Source organism: Nannospalax galili, unplaced genomic scaffold, assembly GCF_000622305.1.
Source record: "Nannospalax galili isolate Female #2095 unplaced genomic scaffold, S.galili_v1.0 scaffold369, whole genome shotgun sequence".
In the NCBI taxonomy this organism is placed as follows: domain Eukaryota; kingdom Metazoa; phylum Chordata; class Mammalia; order Rodentia; family Spalacidae; genus Nannospalax; species Nannospalax galili.
Genome location: NW_008360318.1, coordinates 1,610,432 through 1,636,045, shown reverse-complemented (window position 1 = coordinate 1,636,045; position 25,614 = coordinate 1,610,432). Strand labels below are relative to the sequence as shown.

Genomic DNA, 25,614 nt, shown 5'->3' with positions numbered 1-25,614 from the left:
CTGCGTTGGGTGCCATTCCCAACATGTTGTGTTTCAAATTAGTTTAATGGTACCATTTAATAAATTTCCCTCTGTATGAGCCTGGCACAGCTCTATGTGGATGATGTGTGAAAAATGGCAGTTTTGGACCTTGTCTTTCTGTGTTCTTTTCCGACAGCACAGGTCGGTGCCTCAGGTATGTGAGGTGGCATCCTGAGCACTCTGAGCAAGTAATTTGTGGCAAAATTTGCTTGTGAGGAGAACTCTAAGCAGGTGGCTTGAGGCAGAGGCCGCTTGTGATGAGTCTTGGAGCTCTACAAGTAGTTCGTGGCAGGAGCTACAGGTAGTAATGAACAGGTGATTTATGGCAGGAATCACTCATGAGGAGCTCATAAACTTTTTTTTACTCTGTTTCAAGTTCCATGATGGTGCAAAAAGACGTCTATAACAATATTGTGTGCACTGTAAAAATTAAAAAATCAGGCTACTGATATCAGTTATAAATTATTTTTGCCTTGTTTGTCTCATTTTAATGGTTATGTTTCTGTGTGTTGCCATGGTTGCTTGTTGCACCCTATTGTTCCATGGTTGTGTTTTATGTTGCCTTGACAACCTGGTGTGTTGCTCTGTTGCTGTTGGTTGTCCTGGTCACCTGCATCTCCCCTGGGCCTTCCTTGGATGGTGCGTGACTGCTTGAACCTGCGGCCCAAGCCGCCGGGGGGGTTTGGGGGTGGGCTGCCAGGCTGCCAGGTTGGTGGCTGTTGGTGGGTTTGGCCTTCTTGGTACTGTGTAGTAGGAAGTGGCTTTGTAGGGGGTTCCTGCTGCACTGTGCCGGGAGGGTTAGATCCACTATTGCTAAGCAACAGTTATGCTCCATTATGATGGATACACTTGCCTGTCTTCCCTGCTAAAGTCTTACGTCCATACTTTAAAGTCATATCAATTTGGATTCAGCTCCTCAGGTCTGAATCTACAAAGTATTTTGGGCAAGAACCTGCTAAACTCATAGTTCCTTTTAGTAAATCCCAGGTGGATTGATTGTTTCAAATTTCTGAGGCCTGGGGAAATTGCCCTAGCTGCTTATCCAGTTTCTCTTGATAATCATTATCCTAAGCATAGGCTTTTGCAGTTTTGTCAAACCACTGATTTTATATTTCTTAAAGTTACAAGCTCAGTTCCCTTGCCACATGCCTTATTGATATTCACAGATGGGCCTTCTAATGGATGTGTTTCCTATGTTGCTGATGGGACCACCGTAGTGATTCATACTTCTCAGTCTTCAGCGCAGGTTGCTGAACTGCATGCTGTGGTTTTAGTTTTTCAATGATTTCTGGATCAGGAGTTTAATCTTTATACTGCTTGTTTTTATCCTGTCCTGTTACATTCTTTTGACAAGATTTGGATATCTAGGTAACACTATTTAGGGTCTCGTGGCACATGGTCTTTGGGATCGGGGCTCGGTTGCTTGAAGCTGCGACCCAGTGTGATGCAGCTGTGCCCTGTCTTGCGGCTATTGTGCCATGGACTCAACGGTTTTCTGAATCAGGGGAGAGTCCTATCTCTCTCTTGTTCAGTCAAGTGTTGCCTCGATGAATACATACCTCCTTGCTTAACAGAACTGTGTGACTCCGGACCATGGAGGACAAACACAAAGACACCTCCACCTTTGCTAATGAGTTTCAAGTGACTAAAAGTCTTAATTTTGCCTTTTCACTGACTCTTCCTTTTAGGACAGTGAACAAGATTTTTCAAGTACAAACTTTCTAAAACAAAGGGTGTATCAAGTTCAGGTCATGGGCTAAATTTTTAAGGTTGTTCAATGATTTACAAGATTGTTATGATGAAAAATCTACAGCACCTGACAAAGTGTCTGCTTTGAAACTTTTCCAGCACCTCTGTTGCTAGGCTTGCTGCTGCTAGCACATTTCTGTTACTTTCCCTTTCCTGTCTCGTTGTGCCTGGTCTGTGGTCATGGTTGTCAGTGCTCCTATGCATGAGGCGGGACGTAGTCACTTGAAGCTGTGGCCCAACATGATGTGGCTGTGCTGTCCTGCATTTCTGCTACTGACTGCTATGATTGCTTTCTGAGGTATAACAATCCCTTTACACCTTGTCTTTTGTCCCTAATACTCCCATTACAACAGATTGTACAATACGCAGCCAACTGTTAAGTTGATGTCTTTTTTTTTTTTAGGTATAAGAGACAGTTAAAGTATGTTCTTTAGGACCTAGGTTTGATGTTGTGGTTATTTGTGTTTCCATGGATTCAGTCCCACCTTGTTGTTTGTTCCCGTAACAACCTATTGTGTATGTTTATGTCATCCTTGACTACCTGTTTCTAGAGCTCTCTGGAACAAAGGAATGTCCAATTTCTACCTTCAGTGTGTTGTATGTTACCTTGGAAACCTGCTCTGTACATACATACCTCTTTTGCTCCACAGGACCCTGTCTCCACAAACTTTGGAAAATGCACAAAAACACACCTCGACCTGTGCCTTCCACCCTTGCTAACAAATTATAAGTTCTATTAACTTTAAAGGATTTTTCTCCTGTTTCAGTTAACAGTTTTTTCCTTCCCCAGGACTATGGGTCGGCTTAAGCATATACTTCAGGAACAAGGTGTGATATGCAGTTCACAAGGCATGACTACATTTGTGGAATTGCTTGAGGAAGTGTGCCCTTGGTTTCCTGGACAGGGTCCTTTGACATTAGATGTATGGTGTAAAGTGGGTGCCAAGTTACAGATGTATTATATTAAGCAGGAGCAATCGCAGATCCCGGAGGAGACTCTCACGCTCTGGATACTCATTCGAGATTACTGTACAATGGCCGAGCATGATATTGTGACTTGTCCTGCTCAGTCTTCTACAGGTTCTACAACAGAGAAGGTCCAAGAGTTGTGTGATGATGTGTGAGACCACCCTAAGGAGTTCTCTAAATCCTCTACTGAGGCTACTGCTTTGCAATCACAGGCTCAGTTGTCGTCCTCTATAATACAAATACAACCTAAAAAAACACCCAGTTCTGGCCTACACCAATTCATACACAGGTCTGTATGTCTTCTACTGCACCTGCCCTGTCTCCATTACAAAAGACTATGCAGCAGGCCACTGCTGCAGGTGAGGATGTATCAGGCTTCATGGTACTCATGGAGCCCCATGATAATCAGAGTACTGGAGATACTCTGTTTCAGTTCAAAGCCTTACAAACTTTTAAATCTGCTTGTCTGCAGCAAGGCCCTACAGCTTCCTTTACTCGAGCTGTGTTAGATTCCCTGCCTACTGAGCAGTTGCCTCCTAATGATTGGAAAGCACTGGCAAAAAATTGTTTGTCCACAAAAGACTATTTCATATGGAGGTCACATTTTAGCAAATTCTGTCTGGCTACAGCTGACCTAAATAAGCATCTCCATATTCCAATTACTTTTGATATGCTTTCAGGAGAAGGCCTATATAAGAAAACAACACAACAATTAAATTTCCCAAATGCCGTATATGCTCAAGCTAATGTTACAGCGAAAAAAGCCTGAAATAAACTGCCTCCTACAGGAGGGCACACTGAGGACCACAGTAAGATCAAACAGGGCCCTAATGAGTCCTATCAAGACTTTGTGTCTAGGTTGTTTGTTGGCTGTCAGGCTAATACTAGGCTTGTGAAATGCTTAGCGTACAAAAACACAAATGCTACCTGTCAGGCAGTTCTAAAAACATATACAAAAAAAGGATCTTTGTCAGATTATATTAGATATTGTTCTAACATTGGCTCAGCTCATGACATATGTCACTGCTGCCAGTGTGCCAAACCCTATGGTCTTCCGTCACAGAAAAAGTAAATGTCTCCAATTTCACCAGGACAGTCTTCCTGATACCTTCTTTTAACATGTACGTTTCTTTCCAGTTCAGTATGTTGTCTATAAGAATTTAGTTATGTCTTTTCTAGGTTTCCCCTTGTGGTGAACATGTTATCTCTTTCAACACTTGTTACACCCTATAGCTAAACAACTGGTTCTGAGAATACCACTCACTCCTGGATGAATGTCCCATAGAATACACAACACACTTACGCTTAACTTTCAGTCATTTCTGTTAATGCTTGTTTTCAGCTAACCATGTCATGTTTGTTTCCCATTACCTTGAAAACCAACAGTTATCTAGGAACTGCCTAAAATATGTGCTGTCTCCAGGGCAACAAGATCACAACAGGGATGTGTTGTATACCATACCCTTAGTAACCTTGTTGCCTGTCACCTTGGTTGCTGGGGTTGTGGTGTGTAATATACGTCTGTTATACATGGGTATCATCATTTAGCGTCCACTCCTGGTGAGTTTATTTCCTACCTTGGTGTATGCCTTCACAGTCCTATTTCCTTTACAACTTATGACTTCACTTCAACAATTATTTAGGTATACTTGTCTTAACAACTCTGTAGCTTTTGATCCATCTTTTGACTCTGTTATGATTTTGACTCAAAGGAATTCTTTATGGATTCCTGTAAAAATACATCCTTCCTCTTCCCCAATAGTTCACTTTGTACTTTCAAGGATTTTGTTAGCTCATTCTTTACCATTTTGTCTCAGCTCTCATTTCTGTCAAACACTGATGATAAAAAGAGAAAATACTGAATCCTCCCTTCAGACATAATCTCAAAAGTATTTTGTCTTACTTTGCTGGAACAACTAACAGTATACTGTACCAGAGACCTGTGGAATACTGCCTGTGAGTCTTCCATGTGGGTGAGGATGAGGCATCCCCAGAAACTTGGATATTGTATTAGTAGATCCAGCAGAGTTTAATTGAGATTGTAAATCTACAGAAGTACAGAGAGCAGTGGGGGGAGAACATCTGCTCTCAGGGCAGAAAGCAGTGACAGTTGGACTTGTTTGGTTCCTGTTTGGTGATGCTAACATAGCTAAACAAAGGTTATAGCAATATCAGGGTAGAATGGTGATTCCAGACTTGACTGCACATTGGAATCAACTGGAGAACCTATAAAACCCCTCAAGCCTGAGGTCCATCTCTGGAAAAACAGACTTAGTTGGCCTGGGGTATTACAGCTTAGGGAATAGGATTTTTGATAGCTCTCCTGGTGATTCAAATGGGCAGTCAGGGTTAGAACTGTAGAAAAAAAGAATGAATAGTGTAAAAATAGACAAACAGAGCCATAAAGAAAAAAGTTGTCAATGTTTAAGGACCAGTGAGCCAAAGGGAGGCCCAGACCTGAGAACAGTGAGACTGGCCCTGGCTATGGGTTAGCTGATGATCAGTTCACCCAATGTGTGGCTGTTACTCATAAAAATTGCCCAGTTCCTTCTCCTTGTTCCCCAGAGCAGCATTCTGGTTCCAGTTCTGCTCTCCACATACACTTCTGCCAAAAGGAAGAAAACATGGTCCCTAAACCACATGAACTCCCTGTCACCTGGGCAATCCAGTCCTTGTGGTTTAGGAATTAATTGGTATTCTGGATTATTTATTAGATCTTTTTGAGCTTGACGTTCACAAAGGGAATAGTAATCAAGAGTCTTGCCAAAAGCCATTACTTATCCCCAACTCTGTTAGGTGTAGTTTGCAGACCTAGTTTGGGGTAACAAAGTGATAGCTTTTGTCTTTCCAGGTCTGCACTCTGAGCCCAACACCATGCTTGCACATGCTGGGCAAGCACTGTACTACTGAGCTACACCAGCCCTGCGACAACTTTAATGAATTTGTCTGGCAGGTTAAATGAGACATTTATGTCAATGGCTAAAATGGGTGATGTGGTATCACAAGAAGGATGGTCAGAGTGGCTTCTGACTGGAACTGTGGTAGGGATGGCATACTATTTGAACCTGAAATGGGGAAGGATTTGGTCAAGTGGAGTTGGGACAGGCAGTTAAAGGAAATAGTGTAAAGATGGCAAGATATGAGGATGTGATCTAGGATCTTAAGACTTCACTTTTAATTATAATGTACTTACAGCTAAACACATCCCTAAAGTTAACAACTTAGCTATCACAGTATAGTGATCAAACCAGGAAATTATTATTTTACCAGTTCCCTCCCACCATACCTTTGGTCTGTTTCAGGTTCTAGTGTGGAATGCTGTGCTACATCACTGAATCGTGTTTCCTTGGTGTCTTCTATATCTTTGACAGTTTCCTTTTGCAGCCTCAAGTTTTTTTTATGAACTTCATGACACCTTTTTAAAATTTTTATGTATTTATAATATATGTGAGTGTTGCACCTGTATGTAGGTAAATGCACCAAGTGTGTGCAATGCTTACTAAGGCCAGAAGAGGATATTGAATCTCCTGGAATTGGAGTTACAGATGGTTGTTAACCACCATGTGGGTGCTGGTGCTAGAACTTTGATCCTCAGAAAGGACAGCCAGTGTTTTTAACCACTGAGCCATCTCTCTAGCCATTAATGACACTTGACGAGTACTAACAAGTTTTTGTTGTTGTTGAGAGACTTCAGTGTGTGCTTGATCTAATGTTTTCTCGTGAGTGGGCTGAGATCACCTAGTCTGGGCATGGCTGCTTCCAAAGTTATACTGTGTCCTCAGTGCCTGGTGTTGGGGCTACAGGATCCTGGCACATCTTATTCTGATGATACTAATCAGACCACTTGGTTAAGGTTCTGTCTTCTGGGTTTCTTAGTTGTAAAGCTACTGTTCTCCCTTCATAACTGATAACTCTCCGGGGTAGATACTTTGAGATTCTGCTAATGCTCTGCTTCTTCTCCAGCCCATGCTCTCTGAGTTTAGCATCTTTCAGTGGAAGTCACCGGTAGTGATTTTCACTGTGGTTTGCCTGGTTGTGGTTATGTATTTCCTTTGTTATTTTTACATTTACTAGTTGGGATTTTCCTTTAAGGAAGAGCTGTTTCTTCCCCTCATTTATATATTTATTCAATTATTTCTATGTCAGTATAGACTCATAGATACTTCTTTTATTCTCCATGTTATGACCCAATACTAGTGTTATTAAATCTGTGGTTCATATTTTTCTAACTTCAGCTCTTGAACTCTTTAACAATGGCTTCCATGTCTTTTTAATATACCTCCCTTCTTTTATGAGGGCAAGTGGATTGGTGGTGAGTTTTTGTTTGTTAGTATTTGTTTTTTGTTTTTGAAAGACTTGCCCTGTGTAGTCCAGATTGGTTTAGAATCTGCATTCCTCCTGTTTTAGCTCTCAAGTGCTAGAATTGCAGTCATGCACTACTATGTTTGGCCTCAAAGTGATTTTTTTAAAATTAAAAACCAAATCAATATATACAGCATTAGGTTTCATTCTGGCATTTTCAAAGTTTGGTTTTGTTGATTCTCCTCCCTCCAACTTCTCCCCTAACCTTCTAACCCTGTCTTGTACCCTTTTACAAATCTCCCCATAACTTCTTTTCTGTTTTCATGTTATGAATGTCTTATTTGTGACCCCCTTCCTCAGCATATCTTTCCCCCCTTGTGATCTCTTTCCTAATTAGAAGTGAATTTTAAGGATTTATTTTGTTTGTGTGTGTATGTGCCTTTGTGAGACTACACATACATGTGCACATTAAAAGAGAGCATGGTTGTCCTATATCACTCTGCCTACTCCTGGGAGGCAGGGTTTCTTCCTGAACTTGGACCTTGTATTTTTTTGGTTAGACTGAAGACCAGCAAGCCCATTAATCCTCCTGTTTGTACATCTCCACCCTTAGAGCTTGTGTTGCAGTCATGTGCAGCGTGCCAGTTTGTTATGTGGATGCTGGGATCTGAACTCCTGTCCTCATGATTATGCAGTAGGCGCTCTTAACCACTGAGCCATCTCTCCAGCTCAGAAGTGAACTTTAATTCATTTGATTTTGCAAATGAAGAAACAGAACTGAGAGGTGGAGCGATTTTCAGAAAATTGTCTGGCTGGATATCACTGAATTTTGTCCAGGGAAGGACTAGCACTGGGGCATTGGGAAAACTTCTTTTCTTGGCATATTATCACTGACATTCCACATCTTCATATATCTCCATGGCCATATTCTATACACATAAACACAATTATCTCAATTTGTATAGACAAATGTTCTTTTTGAGACAGGGTCTCCCTGTAGCCCTAGCTGGCCTTGAACTCACAGAGATCCATCTGCCTCTGCCTTTGGAGTGCTGGGATTAAAGGTATGCACCACAATACCAGGCAGATTTAGAAATTAATTATAACATTGTATTAAAATACAATGTTATAATTAATTTCCTTTCTAGAAGACTAGATAGGACTGTAAACAGAGGGAGGAATGTGATCTGTGACCTCGCATCTTCTGGTTACTCTTGATCTGTCTTCTTGAGTGGCTTATTTTATTTCTTTGACCCTCTTGTCTTCAGATAGCATATGAACTTTACTAATTTTTTTCTAAACTATTAAATAATTATTGAAATGTGACTAAGAGCTTTGCTCCTAAGTAGATTCTCAGTAGCAGACGTTACTGTTCATGCCACTCTTCCAGAACCCCCAGCTATTTTCTAGAGAGCAAAATAATTTTATCTCTTTGAATTTCTTGATTTGCAAACCTTGGTATGAGAATTCATACCAAAAGGGGGAAGCGTACAATGTGCTAATACTAATATATTTGATAGCAAAATTGGAGACAAGTACTTATAGTAAGGATCTGTTAATGCTATTAAAGAATATTTGAAAATTTTCTCTTATGTTTCTTTTTTATGCAAAAGTAGGCAGGCGGACTTTCCTAATTTAAAAAATCTAGTGGATGTCAATAGATGATTTTAGATGAATGCCAATAACATTTAACCACCGGGCTGAATGGTGCCAGATGTGTTACAGAACTTCATGCTGGGAACCTCAGGGTCAGTATTAAGTTAAACCTTTTCTATCCTTCAGAGCTGCTGCTCATAGTCCTGATACTCCCAGAATCACTGCTTTTTATGGGAGGATGCTCCTGGATATTAACAATTTTACAGTTGATTGGTGGCCAGTCTTCCTGGTGCAAGCTACTCCAGACATCTACACACTGGAGCCACACTTTGGAAAGTGCTGCTGATGGAAGCAGCTCAGAGAGCTGGGCCTCATTTGAATAGTGCTTGCCTGGGTATCTCCATTTAGGAATACATAGGCCTCTCTACATACCTGTTACCTGTTCTGTGGGTCTAGACTTTCTTCAGTTTGAGAAGATGATAAATAATATATTTCATGTTTTTGTATGCCTGAAGTGATCCATTCATGATTTTTATAGTATCAAAATTAAAATGTTGCCAGACTTGATGGCACAAGCTTATAATCCTATCACTTGGGAAGCTGAGGCAAGAGGATCTCAATTTTGAGGCCAGCTTAGGCTGCAGGGTGAGACCGGGTTCCCTTATACACTACAGAAATCATTTACTTTTGTTCCACCTTTTGTCTTTGTTTAAACTATGGAATCCTTGACTTTTAACAAAAATGTTTGAAAATATCTCCACTGTTGTATTTGAAGTGGCTAGTGCACCATAAAATGTCTTTAGTGTTCCTTAAGTGGTTAGAAAAAAATATGTATATAGAAAAAAAGAGAAATAAAGTTTCTGTCTCAAAAAAATAACAGCCATTAAAACTGTTAATGTAATAATTCTAAAGCAAAATTAATTTCAGTTAAAAGGAATGAATTCAGACAAAATATCTCCACTGTTGTATTTGAAGTGGCTAGTGCACCATAAAATGTCTTTAGTGTTCCTTAAGTGGTTAGAAAAAAATATGTATATAGAAAAAAAGAGAAATAAAGTTTCTGTCTCAAAAAAATAACAGCCATTAAAACTGTTAATGTAATAATTCTAAAGCAAAATTAATTTCAGTTAAAAGGAATGAATTCAGACAAAATAATACATGAACCTAGTAAAACTTATGTTAGTGGTATGACTTTAGTTGGTTTATGGTCTTTATGAATATGTGTTAGAATAATTAAATTGTTTATCTCAAGTAGTTTATTTAAAATAATATTTGATACTTTATAGATGAAGACATTATTTCATATCGCTTCTTGAGCTAAAAAACAAATTCTTCCGCTTTATTTTTATTCATACATTTTTCTCACTAAGAAGAACACACTAACTTCATAAGACATTCTAGACAAAAGGAATTAGTGACTAAGCCCTAGGGATTGTCATTTGTATTATGTGACATAATATGTCATAACGCTGGAGAACATTCTCTAGTAACTATCTAAAGACTTGATTTTTAAAGTTTTGCTTTAAGGAGTATGATGTGACTTGACTTTCTCGCTTTTGCTGTGCTCTACTATGGTGAGCTTGCAAGAACCTTGTGATGTAGTGACGACTGACACCTTTCCCTGCTCCCTCCATCCTTACCTATTGCTGTTCTCCTTAGTATCACAGGGTTTTAGAAATACATCATTAGGAGATAATTTTTATTCAACCCTGCCTTTCCCTCAAACACTTAACTCTGCCTTTCCTGAAGAAATCTTTCACATTTGGAATTATTTAAACTATTGGGTGAAATGCTTCCGTGAACAAGCTAAGTACTAAGCCTATGGCCCATTTATGTTGCTTCCTAGTAATATTCCTCAGACTGGGGTCATGGAACAACCTGAGAGGCACTTGGGATACATTTTAAAAACACATATGCTGGGGCTGGAGAGATGGCTCAGTAGGTAAAACACTGGCCATTAGAAGCATGAAGACCTGAGTTTGGATCCCCAACACCCACATAAATGCTGGATGGATGGGCACTGAAGCCTACCTGTGATTCCAGGTCGTGATCAGAAGTTGGAGACAGGGGATCCCTGGAGCAAGCTGGTAGCCAGACTCTATATTATGTAGTATACTTTGCAATGACAAGCTTTGGTTTTAAATCTGAGACCCTGTTTCAACCAGTAAGGTGGAGAGCAATAAAAGAGGACTGCTGATGTCAAACCTCAGGTGTGCATATGCACATGCACATATGTCCCTACATGTATGTGAACATGCATACACATACCACACATGTACACATGCAAAAATAAAAGTTAAAGACATATTATTTGGTCCCATCCTGATGTACAAAATCAGATTGTGTATTTTAAGCAAATGACTCCAAAGACTGTTACTTGATAAAATTTGAAGTCCATTGGAATAATGCTGATTTATTGAAGATGTGGTAGGCTTTGAAGGAACAATGTTTTGAGCTATGAACCCAGTGAGATAATGAGCATTCTTTCATCTTAAAGTGAAGAAGTAGGGTGTAAAGATTTTCCATGCTCCTTCCACTCTTAAACGCTAGAGATCATTTTGTCCTTTGTATATTCTTTTAACATTTCAGCTTAATGTGTATGGACTTCTGAGGACACTCTTGGTCTTTCAAACTGATTGTAAACACTTCTGTTGGCAGCTTTAAGAGTCGATTAATTTTTAAAAATCAAATCCTTTGGGAATTTAAGGCTTTTTCCTATTAATCAAAGACTGTTTAGAACACTGTGGTTGAGTTTCAAAGTCCATCTGGTGTTGACTAATTGGGATGGATGGGGCATCAGGAGATACCATTACTCTACCATGGTAGGTTGGGCTACAGATTTTCTAAACCTTGGAAGTTAGCATCAAGGCTTTTAGTATAATCTTTGAAAGGTGACCTTAGTGAATAAAAGCCTTCTAATGGCAATGTAGAGGAAGGACTGCATTAATATTGGTTTAAGTTCTGGTCCATTCTCTTTTCATTTAAGTTGTTTTAGCAGTAAAAATTACCGTTAACTATTTTTCAGAGACAAAGTTAGGAAAACAAAACTTGCAGAGACTGTAACAAGAACTCAAACTGAGATGTGCCATTTTAACAAAAATTTGGTTTTTGCTTGGATGATAAGCTTAGAAAAAGAAATAAATGCTCTTAACGTTGCTGAATTAAAACAGGACTGCTTTGCAGTTGTATCAAAGCATGATTTGTTCTGTCTTAATCTATGAGTGACTTGTCTACCTTAATTAAATCCTCAGGAGATAATCCACAGAATGTTTATTAAAGAATGTGATAAATGCAAAACAATATCTTTTCTTGGAGATCAACTTGCAAAATGAATTGGGGCGGGGGGTAGCTTAAGACCCTCCTCTTGGATTTAGTTTTTTGGTGTTTTATCTTCATGTTGACTGAACAGCTCTTAATACTATAAGAAGAACGAAAGCATTTCTGAAATTTCTACCCAAAGAACAAGGGAGGGAGTTTGCTCCAGTTACTTCCTTTTAATATTTCACTTTCAAGGCCTAGAATTTGTGCATTGAATATCAATGTGCAAAATCGGCATGTAAGCTGTACTCTCTATTTGAGGAAGAGCTGGTGAGAGCTGGAGAAGCATCTCCTCAGGAGAGGGTTTGCCTAGCATGTGAGAGGCCCTGAATTTAAAGCGGGGGGGGGCGTTCAAAAAGATGAAGGGCACCATAGGAAACAATTCTCATTCTCAAAGAAGACACCACAGAAGTTGATACAGAGCTTCATATTTCTTCAAATAACATGATTTAAAAATGACAGTTGGGGGCTGGAGACATGGCTCATTGGTTAAGAGCACTGATTGCTCTTTCAGAGGACCTGGGTTCGAGTCCCAGAACCCACACTGTGTCTAACAACTGTCAGTAACTCCAGTTCCAGGGGAATCTGATGTCCTGACCTCTGCAGGCATTGCATGACATGGGTGCACTTATATACATGCAGGCATTACACTCATATACATAAAATAAAAAATAGTAAAATTGAAAAATGACAATAGGAAATTATAGTTTGGGGGTAATTCCTAAGGAGGGAAGGAAGGAGAGAGGGAAGGAGGGAGAAAAATCAAATCCTTTGGGAACGTAAGTTTTTTTCCTAATAATCAAAGATGCTGCTTAGAACACTGGTTGAGGTCTTCCTCACTTCTTCAAAACCTTAAAGAGGTATTGATGAAGGGCTGGGTGATACCTCAGTTGGTAAAGTGCTTGCTGTGCACTCATGAGGATATGAGTTTGATCTCCAAAACCCACATAAGAAAACTGAGCCCAGTGACATGCACTTGTAATCCCAGTGCTAGAGAGGTGGAGACAGGCAGATTCCTGTCTTGCCAGCCAGCCTAGCCTAATTGGAGAATTTCAGGTCAATGAGAAAATGTCTCAAAATATAACAAGGTAGATGGTTCCTGAAGACTGATACCTGAGGTCATCCTCTGACCTTCACACACACACACACACACACACACACACACACACACACACACACACATTCAATAAATACCAGTGAGGCTATCTTCTAGCTTCTTATATTAACCCAATGTTTATTACTTCCAGAAGGCCAAACTTAAGCATACTTTTTATAACTTTGGAGTTAATATAACTGCCAGTCACAGTTGTAGTAATATTGACATTTTGAGAAATTTATTTGTGAGGTGATATACCATATTTCTGCCATTGGAAATGTTACCATATTCAGAAAATCTGAATAATCTTTGGGTTTTTGAAACATTTTTATTGGAGAGGGAGGGAGGGAAGGAGAGAGAGAGAGAGAAACTTTGCTAGAGTAGTCTTGACTGGAAATATAAAACAGAAACTAGGAAAAATAGATGTAACTCACCTTTTGTCTGAAGGGATTTTGCTTCATGGAATGCTACAAAGATCTATTGTCAAAAATGTTTTGTACAACTTATACAATTTTTATAGTACAGTTTGTATGTTATGACAGAATTCTGAGAAACCTAAAGTGAAGGGATATAAAATCATGTTTGGAGAATGAGAAGGAAACAATGGTCTTTTTTTTTGCCAGAGTCAAATATTAATTTGCTATGCTTTTTAAGAAGCTTTGGTCTCTTTGACCGAGAAAATCCAACAGGGGAAAATTTTCAACTATGCTGCAGGTGAACGTTTGATAGGCTTTTGACTTATTTCACCATGTGGAAAGAGAAAATGCTGAGTAAATATTTGCACATTGCTCTGAAAGGAAATAAAAAACACATTACAAGCAATTTAGTCATTTGACGGCATGTTGTTTAATTACAAGTAATTTCTCTTGGATTGTCTCATTGCCTGGAAATGCCTTGACTTTGCATCTAAGGAGGACTCTGCCATAGACAGTCTGTGCGTAGCTTCCACTTCCTCTTAGGCGCCCATGGACATGGTAGCTACTTCTTGTGCTGTCTATGAGACCTGTGCTTTACTCCTCCCAAGAGTAAACACAGTTTAGCCTGGCCTTTTATTTAAGAACACATCTCAAATAATCTCTAACTTTTGAGTGTTTTAATGTAAAAGGGATGAATGTAAGGGTTCTCAAGAACAGTGGACATTTAGGGTTTTGTTTTCTATGGTAACTAAAATTATCAAGTAGTCTTAATCATCAGAGTCATATACAGAGTCATACTGCCAGGCAATTTGAGACATTGTTATTTGTGATCATCTTTAGTTTATGGTATTTAATTTTAAGTGCTAACATCTTACCTTTCACTAGTAAATGAGTGAATACCTGCTCACAGTTGTGTTCTGAAACACACATGTAGACACACATACACATACACACATTCACATACATGCACACACAGACATATACACATACACATGCATGCATGTGCACACACACACACACACACACACACACACACAGAGTTGCTGTGTTCCTGAGGCTTTTGTTGGAGTTCAATAAAGAAATGAGAATTCAGTCATTCTAAGATGCTTAGTCTGATCATGTCAAAATCTGGGTCAGTGAGGTGGTTCAATAGTAAATAACTTGCTGCACAAGTCAGATGACCTGAGTTCAATCCCAAAACCCCACAGTGGGAGGAGAGAAACGACTACTGAAAGTTGTCCTCTGACCTCCACATGCATGTGTGCCTACACCACTCACACACACACTCTCTCTGTCTCTCTCTATTTCTCATACATACTAATAATATATACAATTAGAAAATTTTAACTAGAAAGAAGCTGTCCTACAGCATTCAGTACTGCATGCACTATGCAAACACAAGTTTAGTTTCATCCAAATATCATCACTGTATACTACTCTTTCTTATTTGAATTTTACTGCCTTACATTTTTAACTTGCCTACATGTTAGGATTCTATATATAAAAGTCTAGGTGTTAGGAAAGTTATTCCTAGTTTTATGTGAATACATCTTTAGGTGATGTCCTAAAACGTATGTTGTGATGACTTTTCTCTTTTGCAAGGGTCTTTTTCCTCGAGTGATGGTAAAGATAAACCCCAGGTGGATAGACATGAGTTAAAGGAGTCACCTCAGGTTTTATTTGGTAACTACTGACAGTAGGAATAAGAGCTTTGTTTGAATTTATGTGGAAGTGACTACATTTTTAGGAGGATATGGTAAGAGGGAAGGGGAAAGTCCTGAGCAGAAATGGGGAAGTGAAAATTACAAAGGGCAGGAAATAGAGGTGAGTCTGTGTGAAACCCATTGGTTTCAGTAACTGGTGCTTGCTTGTCCACATTAGACTTTTACCCTTCCATGGAGGCAGGGAGTCAGGGGCTCTAACTTTACTTACTGGCTAGAAGGAACAGTTAATTGTTTCGGCCTTGAATTTTCCCAGGCAGGTACTCCACGTGGGCTTAGGTCATCCTAGGGATGAAACTTTGAATTTTTAAGAGTCTGTAAGTACCTGTTCAAGGCTAAGGATTAACATTAGAGCCTACTTGAGAAGTGGGTTCAAAGGAGCCTGAGTGGAGTTTTGTCAAACAAAGAGTGTTGGCAAACTTCACTTCCTCAAGACAAACAGCAATTGCTGCATGCTGGCCATTTGAGAGAGCTTGGGTTTAAAATCTTAACATGGCCTATAGAGTCTGATTTATGTCCCCAAATGTCCTTCAATGTGGGTCCATCCACTGGGCCCACCAAAAGTCCCATCCCTGTAACACACATTGTTCCCCCTCCCAGCAGCCAATATGTAAAGTTAGGGCCCATGTCTCCCTGCCTCCATGGAAGGGTAAAAGTCTAATGTGGACAAGCACCAGTTAGTGAAACCAATGGGTTTCACATGGCCAAAAGTTCTATCTATAGTCTGAATTATATAAATCAAAGAGTACATTAAATTGGGAGGAGGCCAGTGATGTGAGGTATAGATAGGGGAGGGGATCTAAATTCCATAAAACTATATTCTTTTTAAAATTTAAAAAAATTTTTTTTATTTTATGTGTATGCATGTATTGCCTGCATGTAGGTAAGTGTACCTGTGTTTTGCAATGCCCACGGAGGACAGAAGAGAAGAAGCTGTCAGATCCTCTGAGACTGGAGTTACGGACAGTTGTTAGCTGCCATGTGGGTGCTGGGATTTGAACCCAGATCTTCTGTAAGAACAACCAGTGTTCTTAACCATGGAGCCATGTCTCCAGCCCCCCATCAAACTATATTCTATAAAAATCACAAAAATTCAGTAAAAAATAAAAATTTAAAAAACCTTAATACAAAAATATGAATGATGATGTTATTTTGATTCAGGGCTGAGATCTGGACTATAAAATTCAGGAGTACAAAGAAGCTGGAAGACTTTTTCCTGGAGATCAGATAGTGGACTAGTTTATACAGTTGTTGCTTGGAGTTGATTATATTCATGAAAGGTATGTTGAATTGCTTCTGACAACCCCTGGCAGTGATTCTCTCCTTTCTGACCTCTTGGTGCTCATTGTTCTATGTCCTAAAGCAAGGGTGTCCCTGTAGCCCCAGCTGGCTTGGAACTCAATTTGTAGACCAGGCTGACCTTGGACACACAGACATCTGCCTGCCTCTGCCTCCTGAGTGCTGGGATTAAAGGTGTGCACCACCACGCCCGGCTTAGGGTATATATTTTTTAAAAAACATTTATTATTTTTATTTTATGTGTATGTGTATAGTACCTGCATGAAGGCAAGTGCACCTGTGTTGTGCAATGCCCACAGAGGACAGAAGAGGCTGTTGAATCCCCTGGAACTGGGGTTACAGACAGTTGTTAGCTGCTATATGCATGCTGGGTTTCAAACCTGGGTCTTCTGCAAGAACAGTCAGTGTTCTTAACCTCTGAGTCATCTCTCCAGCCCCGACAGGATACATTTTTAACAGACATGTCTTAACTTGAAAAGTGAATGTTTTTGATTGATTAGAAAGCAAGTCTGTAAGGTAAATGGCTATAGTTAAACTTCTGTAATTTTTCATAATATGTTTTTTTTCTTGAAGAAACTGTTAAATGATTATTTGCTTGAAGAGTATTTACCTGCATCGGTGTGTGTGTGTGTGTGTGTGTGTGTGTGTGTGTGTGTACCACAGGGTGTATGTGGAGGTTGGAGGACAACCTTTGGTGTTAGTCCTCACCTTCCATCTTGTTTGAGAGACAGGGCCTCTTGTTCTCCACCACATATGCCAGGCTGAAGAATTCTCTGGTCTCTGCCTCTCATCTCCCTGCAGGAGGGCTCATATTACAGACATGGGTTGAAGTTTGGCTTTTTATGTGGGTTCTGGGAATCCAACTCAGGTTCTCATGCTTGCACAGTGAGTGCTTTATCCACTGAGTCATCTCCCTAGAAATGAGGCTCTAGAAATCAAGTTGGCCTCAAATGTAAGACAGGAGCTTGTATTAGACACATTGCCTTACCTAATCACCTCCCGTGAGTTACAGCTGATACTTGGGCATCGTTAACAGGCCATGAATTTATTGAATCTTAAAGCAGGCTTAAGTTACAAATGTACCACAAACAAGTTGTGTGATTACCTTGCAATGCATCACTATGTATTAGCTAGGTTCACATCCAAAGATGAGTTGAGTGATTGAGGTGAAAAATATTGTTTAGCATTAGAGTGATAAATATTCAAGACAGCCTAACATTGAGTCTGTGGTATGGTTGTTAATGGTGAATTTTATGCAGGTCTGCAATAAAAAAAGAGCAAGTGGGGCAGAAAGAAATACAGAATGTATAGTTGGAGAGAAAGAGAACACCAGGAAGTTTAATGTTGGAGCCAAGGCCTCTGCTGGAGAGGCTCTCTTTGATAAGGAGATTAGAGCTAAGGAGAGGTCTTCAGGTTTGTACTGCAACAATGGAAAGAACACCTTCAGGACAAGACACCACCCAGATATGCTTCCAACTCCTGAAAAGAAAAGAACTAAGGAGTTTTCTGCTACTAGAAAGCAGCTGCTGGTAATGTGGATGAAGTGGGCCGAGGTCCATCCCAAGCTGGCAGTGGAACTTAGCAGTGCAGTTCATGTGGTACTGGCTTTTGAGGCATGAAGGGTGCAAGAGTGAGGGGGTCATTGGTTCTTCTGCTGTTTTAGAGAGCCACGGAGGCCAGGCAGCATGTAGCAGAGGAGTTGCTGCCAGAAGAAGGCTCTAGGAGGCCAGGAGGCCCTAAGAGGCCAGTGCATGAAGCTGTGAAGGTGATGCCTCATTGGCAGTGGAGACCCCAGGATATTGGAGATGCCTGAGTGGTGAGATATCTGCCAAGGAGAGCTGTATACATGGAGTGAAACCAGCCCATGTGAGAGATGTTGTAGACAGCAAAGCTGGAGGGGCAGCCATCTAAGCCTTTTGGAAGTAAAGTCTCAGAAGTAGGACATGGAGCTACTGGATTTGATGTTTGAACTGCTGGGTTTTGGTCTTGCTTTGGTCTAGTATTTCCTAATTTGTCTCCATTCCTCCCTTTGGGAATGGGAATGTGTATTTTGTTCCATTGTATGTTGGAAGTATGCAGTTTGTCTTTTGATCTTGCCTTGAGTCTCAGAAGAGACTTTGGACTTGTGGATAGTATTGAGAATGTGAAGGACTATGGAGATTTTGAAGATGGACTAAATGCATTTTGCATTTTATATGGTCATGAACCTATGGGGGGCCAGGGAATGGAATGTGGTGGTTTGAATAAGTGTCTCCCATAGGCTCCAAGTATTTGAACACTTTGTCCCCAGTTGGTGGTGCTGTTTTGGGAGGTTTTAGGAGGTACGGCCTTACTGGAGGAAGCATGTCACTGGGGGTGGGCTTTGAGAGTATTTAGCCATGCCCCAGGCTTGTCTGTTGCTCTCTGCCTCCTATGCATGTTTGAGGATGCGAGTGCTCAGTTTTCTTCTCTGGCCACCTCCTGCTGCTGCGCCTCTCCTGCCATTATGGACTCTCCCTCTGGAACCATAAGCCAAATAAACTTCTCCTTCTATAAGTGGCCTTGGTCATGGTGTTTTATCACACCAACAGAAAGGTAACTACTATGGATGCCAACTGTGGTATTCCCTGTGAACAATATAAAGCTAAAATCTGGTTGCCTTAAGATCCAAAATTTTATTTTCTACTGTTGTCTTTTAATTAATTTTGCTATTTATTTTTATTATACTGGGCTACATAAGACCATTTTCCTGCAAGTATATAATGTACCATGAACATTTTCTCCCAACAGTATTGGTGTGTTTCAGACTGCTTAGTGATAATTAAAAATAAGTGAGTTTAAGAAGAACCTCCAAAGGGAGGAACATCGTTTTGCAGACCTTGAAAATTTAGAGCAGATCCTTCAATGGGCTACATGCTGGGATGTCCTTGAATCTGTGGACCTGGAATTCCATACTTACTATATATTATTATTATAACTTCTTATGTATAGAGAAATGACAATTTTATGTTTAAGTCAGTTTTTTTTTACTTCATAGCCATAAACTGTGGACCTGGAATTCCATACTTACTATATATTATTATTATAACTTCTTATGTATAGAGAAATGACAATTTTATGTTTAAGTCAGTTTTTTTTACTTCATAGCCATAAATTAAAATAAATCTTAACCCAAAAGAATTATTAGTAAAGTATCAGTGATAAAAACTTACACACTCATAACTTTAAGGCAGGTGGGTGTACAGGAATCACTGTCTCCACTGCATAAAAGATCATGACATTCAGCAAACTTCTTAACATCTCTGAGCCTTTGTTTTCTCACATATAAAACAGTAACAGTGATGGGACCTACTTCTTTTATAGGACTGCACAGAATGTGTGCCACAATATTATACATTTAAGAAGCTCAATAATGTTGTTTGTGATAATAATGAAAAATAGACATAAAGGCACAGCTAGCAGATAGGTTTAAAAAACCTGACAATAACAAGTGTTGACAAGGATGCACAGCAACTGGAAATTTATCACTGTGTTTACGGGGTGACCATTAGTAGAAACACTTAGGAGAAATGTGGGATAGCATTTCCTAGACTAAATACACAAATACCTTGTGGCCCAATGATTTCATTCCTGGGAGTAGACACGAGTGTTGATGTCTTGGCTATATACCCAAAGGAATCAGATTCAGCACACCACAGATAGACCTGCACACCATGTTCTTTGTGGTAGTATTACAATACCAAGTTAGAGAATCAGCAGAAATTTCCATTGGCGGGATGAGTTGGTAAGGAAAATGTAGTGTATGTACACATAATGGAGTTTATTTGGCCATAGTGAAGAATGATGTGTCGTTTTCAGAAAAGGGGATAGAACTAGAGATTAACCCACATTAAGCACGTTTCCTCACACGTGTAGACTCTACATTTAAAATCAAGACATGGAAGTAAGAGGGGCCTATTGTGAGAGATCAGTGGGAAGGAAGGGCAGAAGAGAGGATGAAGAGGGACAAAAAGATCAAAGTGTATTGGATGCACGTGTTAAGCATCATAATAAAATGCATTATTTTGTACAAATGAAATAGACTAACAAGTAAAAACTTGAAGAGAAGTGAAAGCTGATAGACAACAGATGCACAAATATGGCCATAGAAACCTTAATTGTGATGCCTGATGAAGCACAAAGTCTCTTTCTACAATGGAATGATTAAATTAGTTGTGGTATAGTTGTACATTGAAATACCAGCCTGTAATCCAAAGGAACAGGAAAGCAGCATGTATGATCTGGATGAATCTCCATGGCACAATGTGAGCTAAGCTAGATGCTGATGACACACTGCTGGGTGACTAGTTATACTAAGTTCAAAACCAAGTGCAACTAATTGAGGACCAGTCACATTAGGGATTACTCTTGGAAGGGAGTTTACCGTAAGGGGCACAGAGAGACCTCAGGCAGTGGAAATGGTCTGTGTTTAGCTTAGTGTGGAGGATTGCAAGGATGCTATATGCATACAAATATATTAAGTTCAAGATTTATGCACATTACACTCCAACTTGAAGCCAGTGATAAGAGTGCCAAGAAAAGTAGATTTAAGCTCTGTAGGAGATGAGAGGAGGAGTAATTATGTTTGAGAGGAGGAGTAATTATGTTTGGGACAATCAAAGAAGGCTTCATGGAAGAATTGGCATTTGATTTGAACATGGTGAAAGGCAGATCATGAGCTTTCCAGGCTGGGGGAACACAGTGAGCAAAAGCACAGAGGTGGGAAAATATGCTGCATATAGAGTAAATGGTGAGCACTTCTGCTGGGAAGGCTTTTGAGGTATGGATGAATGGCGACATGGCAGACATAACTTGGGGTCAAGAGTGGCTTTATTTTGTAGCATGAACAGTGGGTGACATAGAAGATTTTGGACCAAAGCTAATGGCCAGAGCTTGCTTTAGGAAGATTAGATGATGAATTGTGGAGAGAAGAGAGGGGAACTTGGGTTATTAATCAGAAACCTTTTAAAATATTTGTACGTGAGGCTGCTGCTCAGCAGGTAGAATTTTTGCCTACTTTCACGATGACTTAGTTTGATCCCTAGGACTGGTGGGGTTGGGGGGGTAAGTGTCAGAGATAAACTTGAGCTCTTGTGCCTAGGTGGGTGAGAAGTTACAACACTGGGTTTGAAACAACGGTGCTGAGTTTAATTGTGAGCCGGGCAAGTAGGATATGGAGAGAGGATGGGCAGGAAGGAAGTTTGAGTGAGGCTCTCCTTCTAGGGGAAGCACCAGGGGTCGTTCCTACAAAACTGCATCTCTGAAACAGACTGGAGTATAAGTAATTTACCTAGGAGGTGAGCTCAGGAAGTAGAAGTAGGTGTCTAGGCAGAGAGGAGGGAGGAGAGAAGAGGGCTGTGTGCAGTGCTGATGCTGGGTCACTGTGGAACTGCTGCTGCTGAGTGAGGAGGGCAGCGGCTCAACTGTATGTCTTAGGTTTCCGATTCTTCTTTCTGCATTTTCAGGATTTTTTTCACAAATTTTTGACCATGTATAACTGCTGATTTTGGTGTTTTGACCAAAATAATGATTTATTTTGGAATTATTTTCTAATTTCCTCTTGGATTTTTGAAATATTTTTGGAAATTTTGAATTGAATGGGTAAGACAAATAACTCCATATTAATCCATCTCCAGAATTATTTGGGTGAGGAGCTGAGCTAGTAGACTGAACACAGGGCCTTTCACACACTAGACAAGTGCTCTACCCCTGAGCTGCATCCCTAGAGCACTTGGAATAGTTTTTGTTTTTCAGAGACAGAGTGTCACTATGTAGTCCAGACTGTCCTCAAACTTCTGATCCTCCTGCCTCCATTTCCTGAGTACTGGGTTCACAGAAATGTGCCACTGCATCTGGCTTCAGAACAGATTTTAAGTGGAGCAATGTTGTATATTTTTCTAGTTCATGAATATATAATCCACTCTTTTACCTGGTTAGTTTTCAATAGTTAATTTATTACAGGTCTGACACATTTCCTTCAGAAAATAAACTTACTTAATTGCCTGTTTTAAAGACATAAAATCCCAAAGGATGAAATTTTTTAGCAGATGGCATGAACCACTATAAATAGTGATGTTAGAAGCCAAGAATATTCACAGCCCAGTAGAAGCTGCCTTGAGAAGGTAGTGCCCAAGCTCATTCCTACTGAAGGGAGTCAGACTAAGCTAGCCACCCCCAGCCAGCTGCTCATGTCCCGTGTTGTGCAGCTAAGAGGGTCTGCAAGTCTATTCTGCATGCCTGCTCACTTCAGCACCTAAAACCAAGGGACAGCTGCTGCCTGGAACTTGCTTTGCTCCTGGCAGAGGAAAAGCAAGAGAGAGTTAGGGCAGCATTCAAAGACTGGTAAAGCCTCTGGTCAGACATAAGGACTGTCCTGTTGGCTCAGGTGTAAATGGCTCCAGCAAGTCACATGACCAAGCCTAATGGCAGAAGGATGGGGATGCCCTTTCCTCCCAAAGGAAGCACTGGCTGCAAGGCAGAAAATGTGTGAGTGCTCAGGAACAAGAGTAGCCACGAACAGTATTTCTTTCTGCTTTGACCTCATGTCTTCCCAACCCTCACCAATGAAAACAGGTCTACAAAACATTATTCCAGGTTTCTATGTGTTCTGTCAGATCTATTAAAGTGTATTTTGAAAATTACTTAGATTTTTTACATATTAATTTAGAGGGTTACCATGGAAGCAATACATGCATATAAGAGGTTAGGTTTGGTGACTTCGCAACAAATGGCTTGCAAAATATTTCAGTGCACGTGGCAGTAAATTTTGTGTCTACTTGAGTGGGCAATGAGCTGCCCAGTTGAAATGCCTCTTCTGGGTGAGTCTCAGGATCTCTCTGGGTGAGATTGGCATTTGCATCAGTAGACTGCTTTCCCCAGTGTGAGTGGGCATAGTGTAACCTATTGAAAGAAGGAGGAATTTGCCCCCTGTCCTGGTTTGTTTCTTCATTGCTGTGACAAAATACTCTGACCAATACCAACTTGGGGAGGAAAGGGTTTACTCAGCTTACATCTCCCAGGTCACAGTTCATCAGGGAGCCCAAGGTAGGAACTCAGGGCAGGAACCTGGAGGCAGGAGCTGGAGCACAGGCCATGGAGGAACGCTGCTTACTGGCTTGCTCCCCTGGCCCCTGCTCAGCCTGCTTTCTTATGCAACACAGTCCCACCTGCCCAGGGGTGGCACCACCCACAGTGGGCTGGGCCCTCCCACATCACTCATCAAGAAGAAGCCCCTCAGACATGGCCACAGGCCAGTCCAATAGAGAAAATCTCCCAATTGAGGCTCCCTCAACCCAGGTGTGTCAAGTTGACACCAAAGCTATCCAGCACACCCCCTTTCCTGCTCCCGTGCTCCAGCTGTACACCTGTCTTTCTGATCTTAGACAGAGGTTTACACACTGGCTCCCCTGGTGCTCAGGCCTTGAGATGCAGCCTGAATGACCGCCCCCCCCCCCGTGCCTGTTTTTTCGGGACCTCCAGCTTGTAGAGGCAGATAACAAGATTTCCCAGCCTCCATGACTGCATGAGCCAGTTCTTAGTAACAAATCATGCATTGGTTGTGCCTGTGGATAACTGCAGTGGACTTCCTAGAGAAAGCAGAACAAACTTAGAACACTATGAGGAAGGTAGATATAGAAGAATGGAAAATTTGCTCCCCTTTTGGAGCTTTCCTGTACTGTATTTTAATTTGGTTTATTTTTATATTTGAAATACTGAAACTTACAGCATATGGCCCAAACACATAAATGAGACTGTTAAAACCTGAGAATATTCACAGTTCACTCAGCTCCTCTTTGAGAATGTTGCATAAAAATTCCTTCCTGTTGAAGAGGTGGGGAGTTCATTAACCTCTGTTTTTGAAGGGAAAACTCAGAATACCCTGTCATGGTGAGCTCAGCCCCAGTGGTCCTGCATCTTGTTGGTTTTAGTCTTTCTCAGTAGAGAGACAGCAGGTTGGCACGTTTCGCCAAGGTGGTTTCCTAACCACCTAGCTACCCCCACAGTTCCCAGACAGCTTGTTGAAATGTCGTGGTAGGGCGTCCACATGAGAAACTCATTTCCTCAGGAACATAACCTACTTGGGAATCCATGCCAGTAAATATGGCTGAAGATGGAGGTGTCCTGTCCAATTGTTAGAGATGAAGGGCTGAGACAAGCTGTGGTGCCTGTGGTATTGCTTGAACACTACCTGCTTTCTCCTGGTTTTCCCTTCTTGAGGATGTCCTGTGATCAGTTAACTTTCAGTGCATTCCCACACTGGGTCTAGGTGCACTCCTGATGGTGGCCACAGCCCGTAAGTTGGAGAAGAACCGATCCCCTAGCTCTCGACTCCAACTGAAGCTCAGCATCATGTCACAAATGGAAGAAGTCAGGCAGGTGCCTCAGAATTCAAGATGGGGGTCTCATGGCAGAGAACATACCAAGAACTGCCAGAGCTGAAAAGTATCAAGGTGTCATTGGTTGGGCCAGGACCTCAGGCAAGGAGAGTTTATAGTCTACCTTGCCAGATGAAGGATGGACCTGGAGGGAAGGGTTTTGATGGGAAATGAAAGAGAATTTGTTGTGCCTTCTCCACAATCCTTCCTTTGACTGGGGCTGTGCTACTGTAGACCGCTCTTCACCCCAGGAAAAGCCCTGGAGGCTGGAGGACAATGACCTGATGAACTGATAGAGATAGGAGCCAAGCACAAATTAGAACACAAGCAGTTGGCAAATCTTAGCACTACCACTTGGGTGCCAGAACCAGAAAAGAAGGCTATTTCCTTCTCACCCTTATGGTGGGAGGCATATGAGACCGTATATAGAGAACTATCAGAGGTACTATGGTGGTTCGAATAAGTGTCCCTCATAGGTTACAAGTATTTGAATATTTTGTCCCCAGTTGGTGGTGCTGTTTTGGGAGGTTTTAGGAGATGCAGCCTTTCTGGAGAAAGCATGTCACTGGGGCCAGGCTTTGAGAGTTTGTTAATTATTTTTCTGTTGCTGTGATAAAACACCATGACCAAGGCCACTTATAGAAAGAAGAATTTATTTGTCTTATGGTTTCAGAGACATAAGAGTCCATCAGGGCAGGAGGCATGGCAACAGAGATGATGGGAGTGGAAAGCTG

At 40.8% G+C, this 25,614-nt stretch overlaps 1 protein-coding gene across 1 annotated transcript in view; it reads left to right on the top strand.

Moving 5' to 3' along the window:
• The window catches only part of Nek11 (NIMA related kinase 11), a 331,808-nt gene that overhangs the window by 74,473 nt on the left and 231,721 nt on the right, over window positions 1-25,614 (top strand). Inside the window, 2 exon segments of the mRNA XM_029559675.1 lie at window positions 10,217-10,235; window positions 16,350-16,468. Coding sequence (XP_029415535.1) covers window positions 10,217-10,235; window positions 16,350-16,468 — 138 coding nt within the window.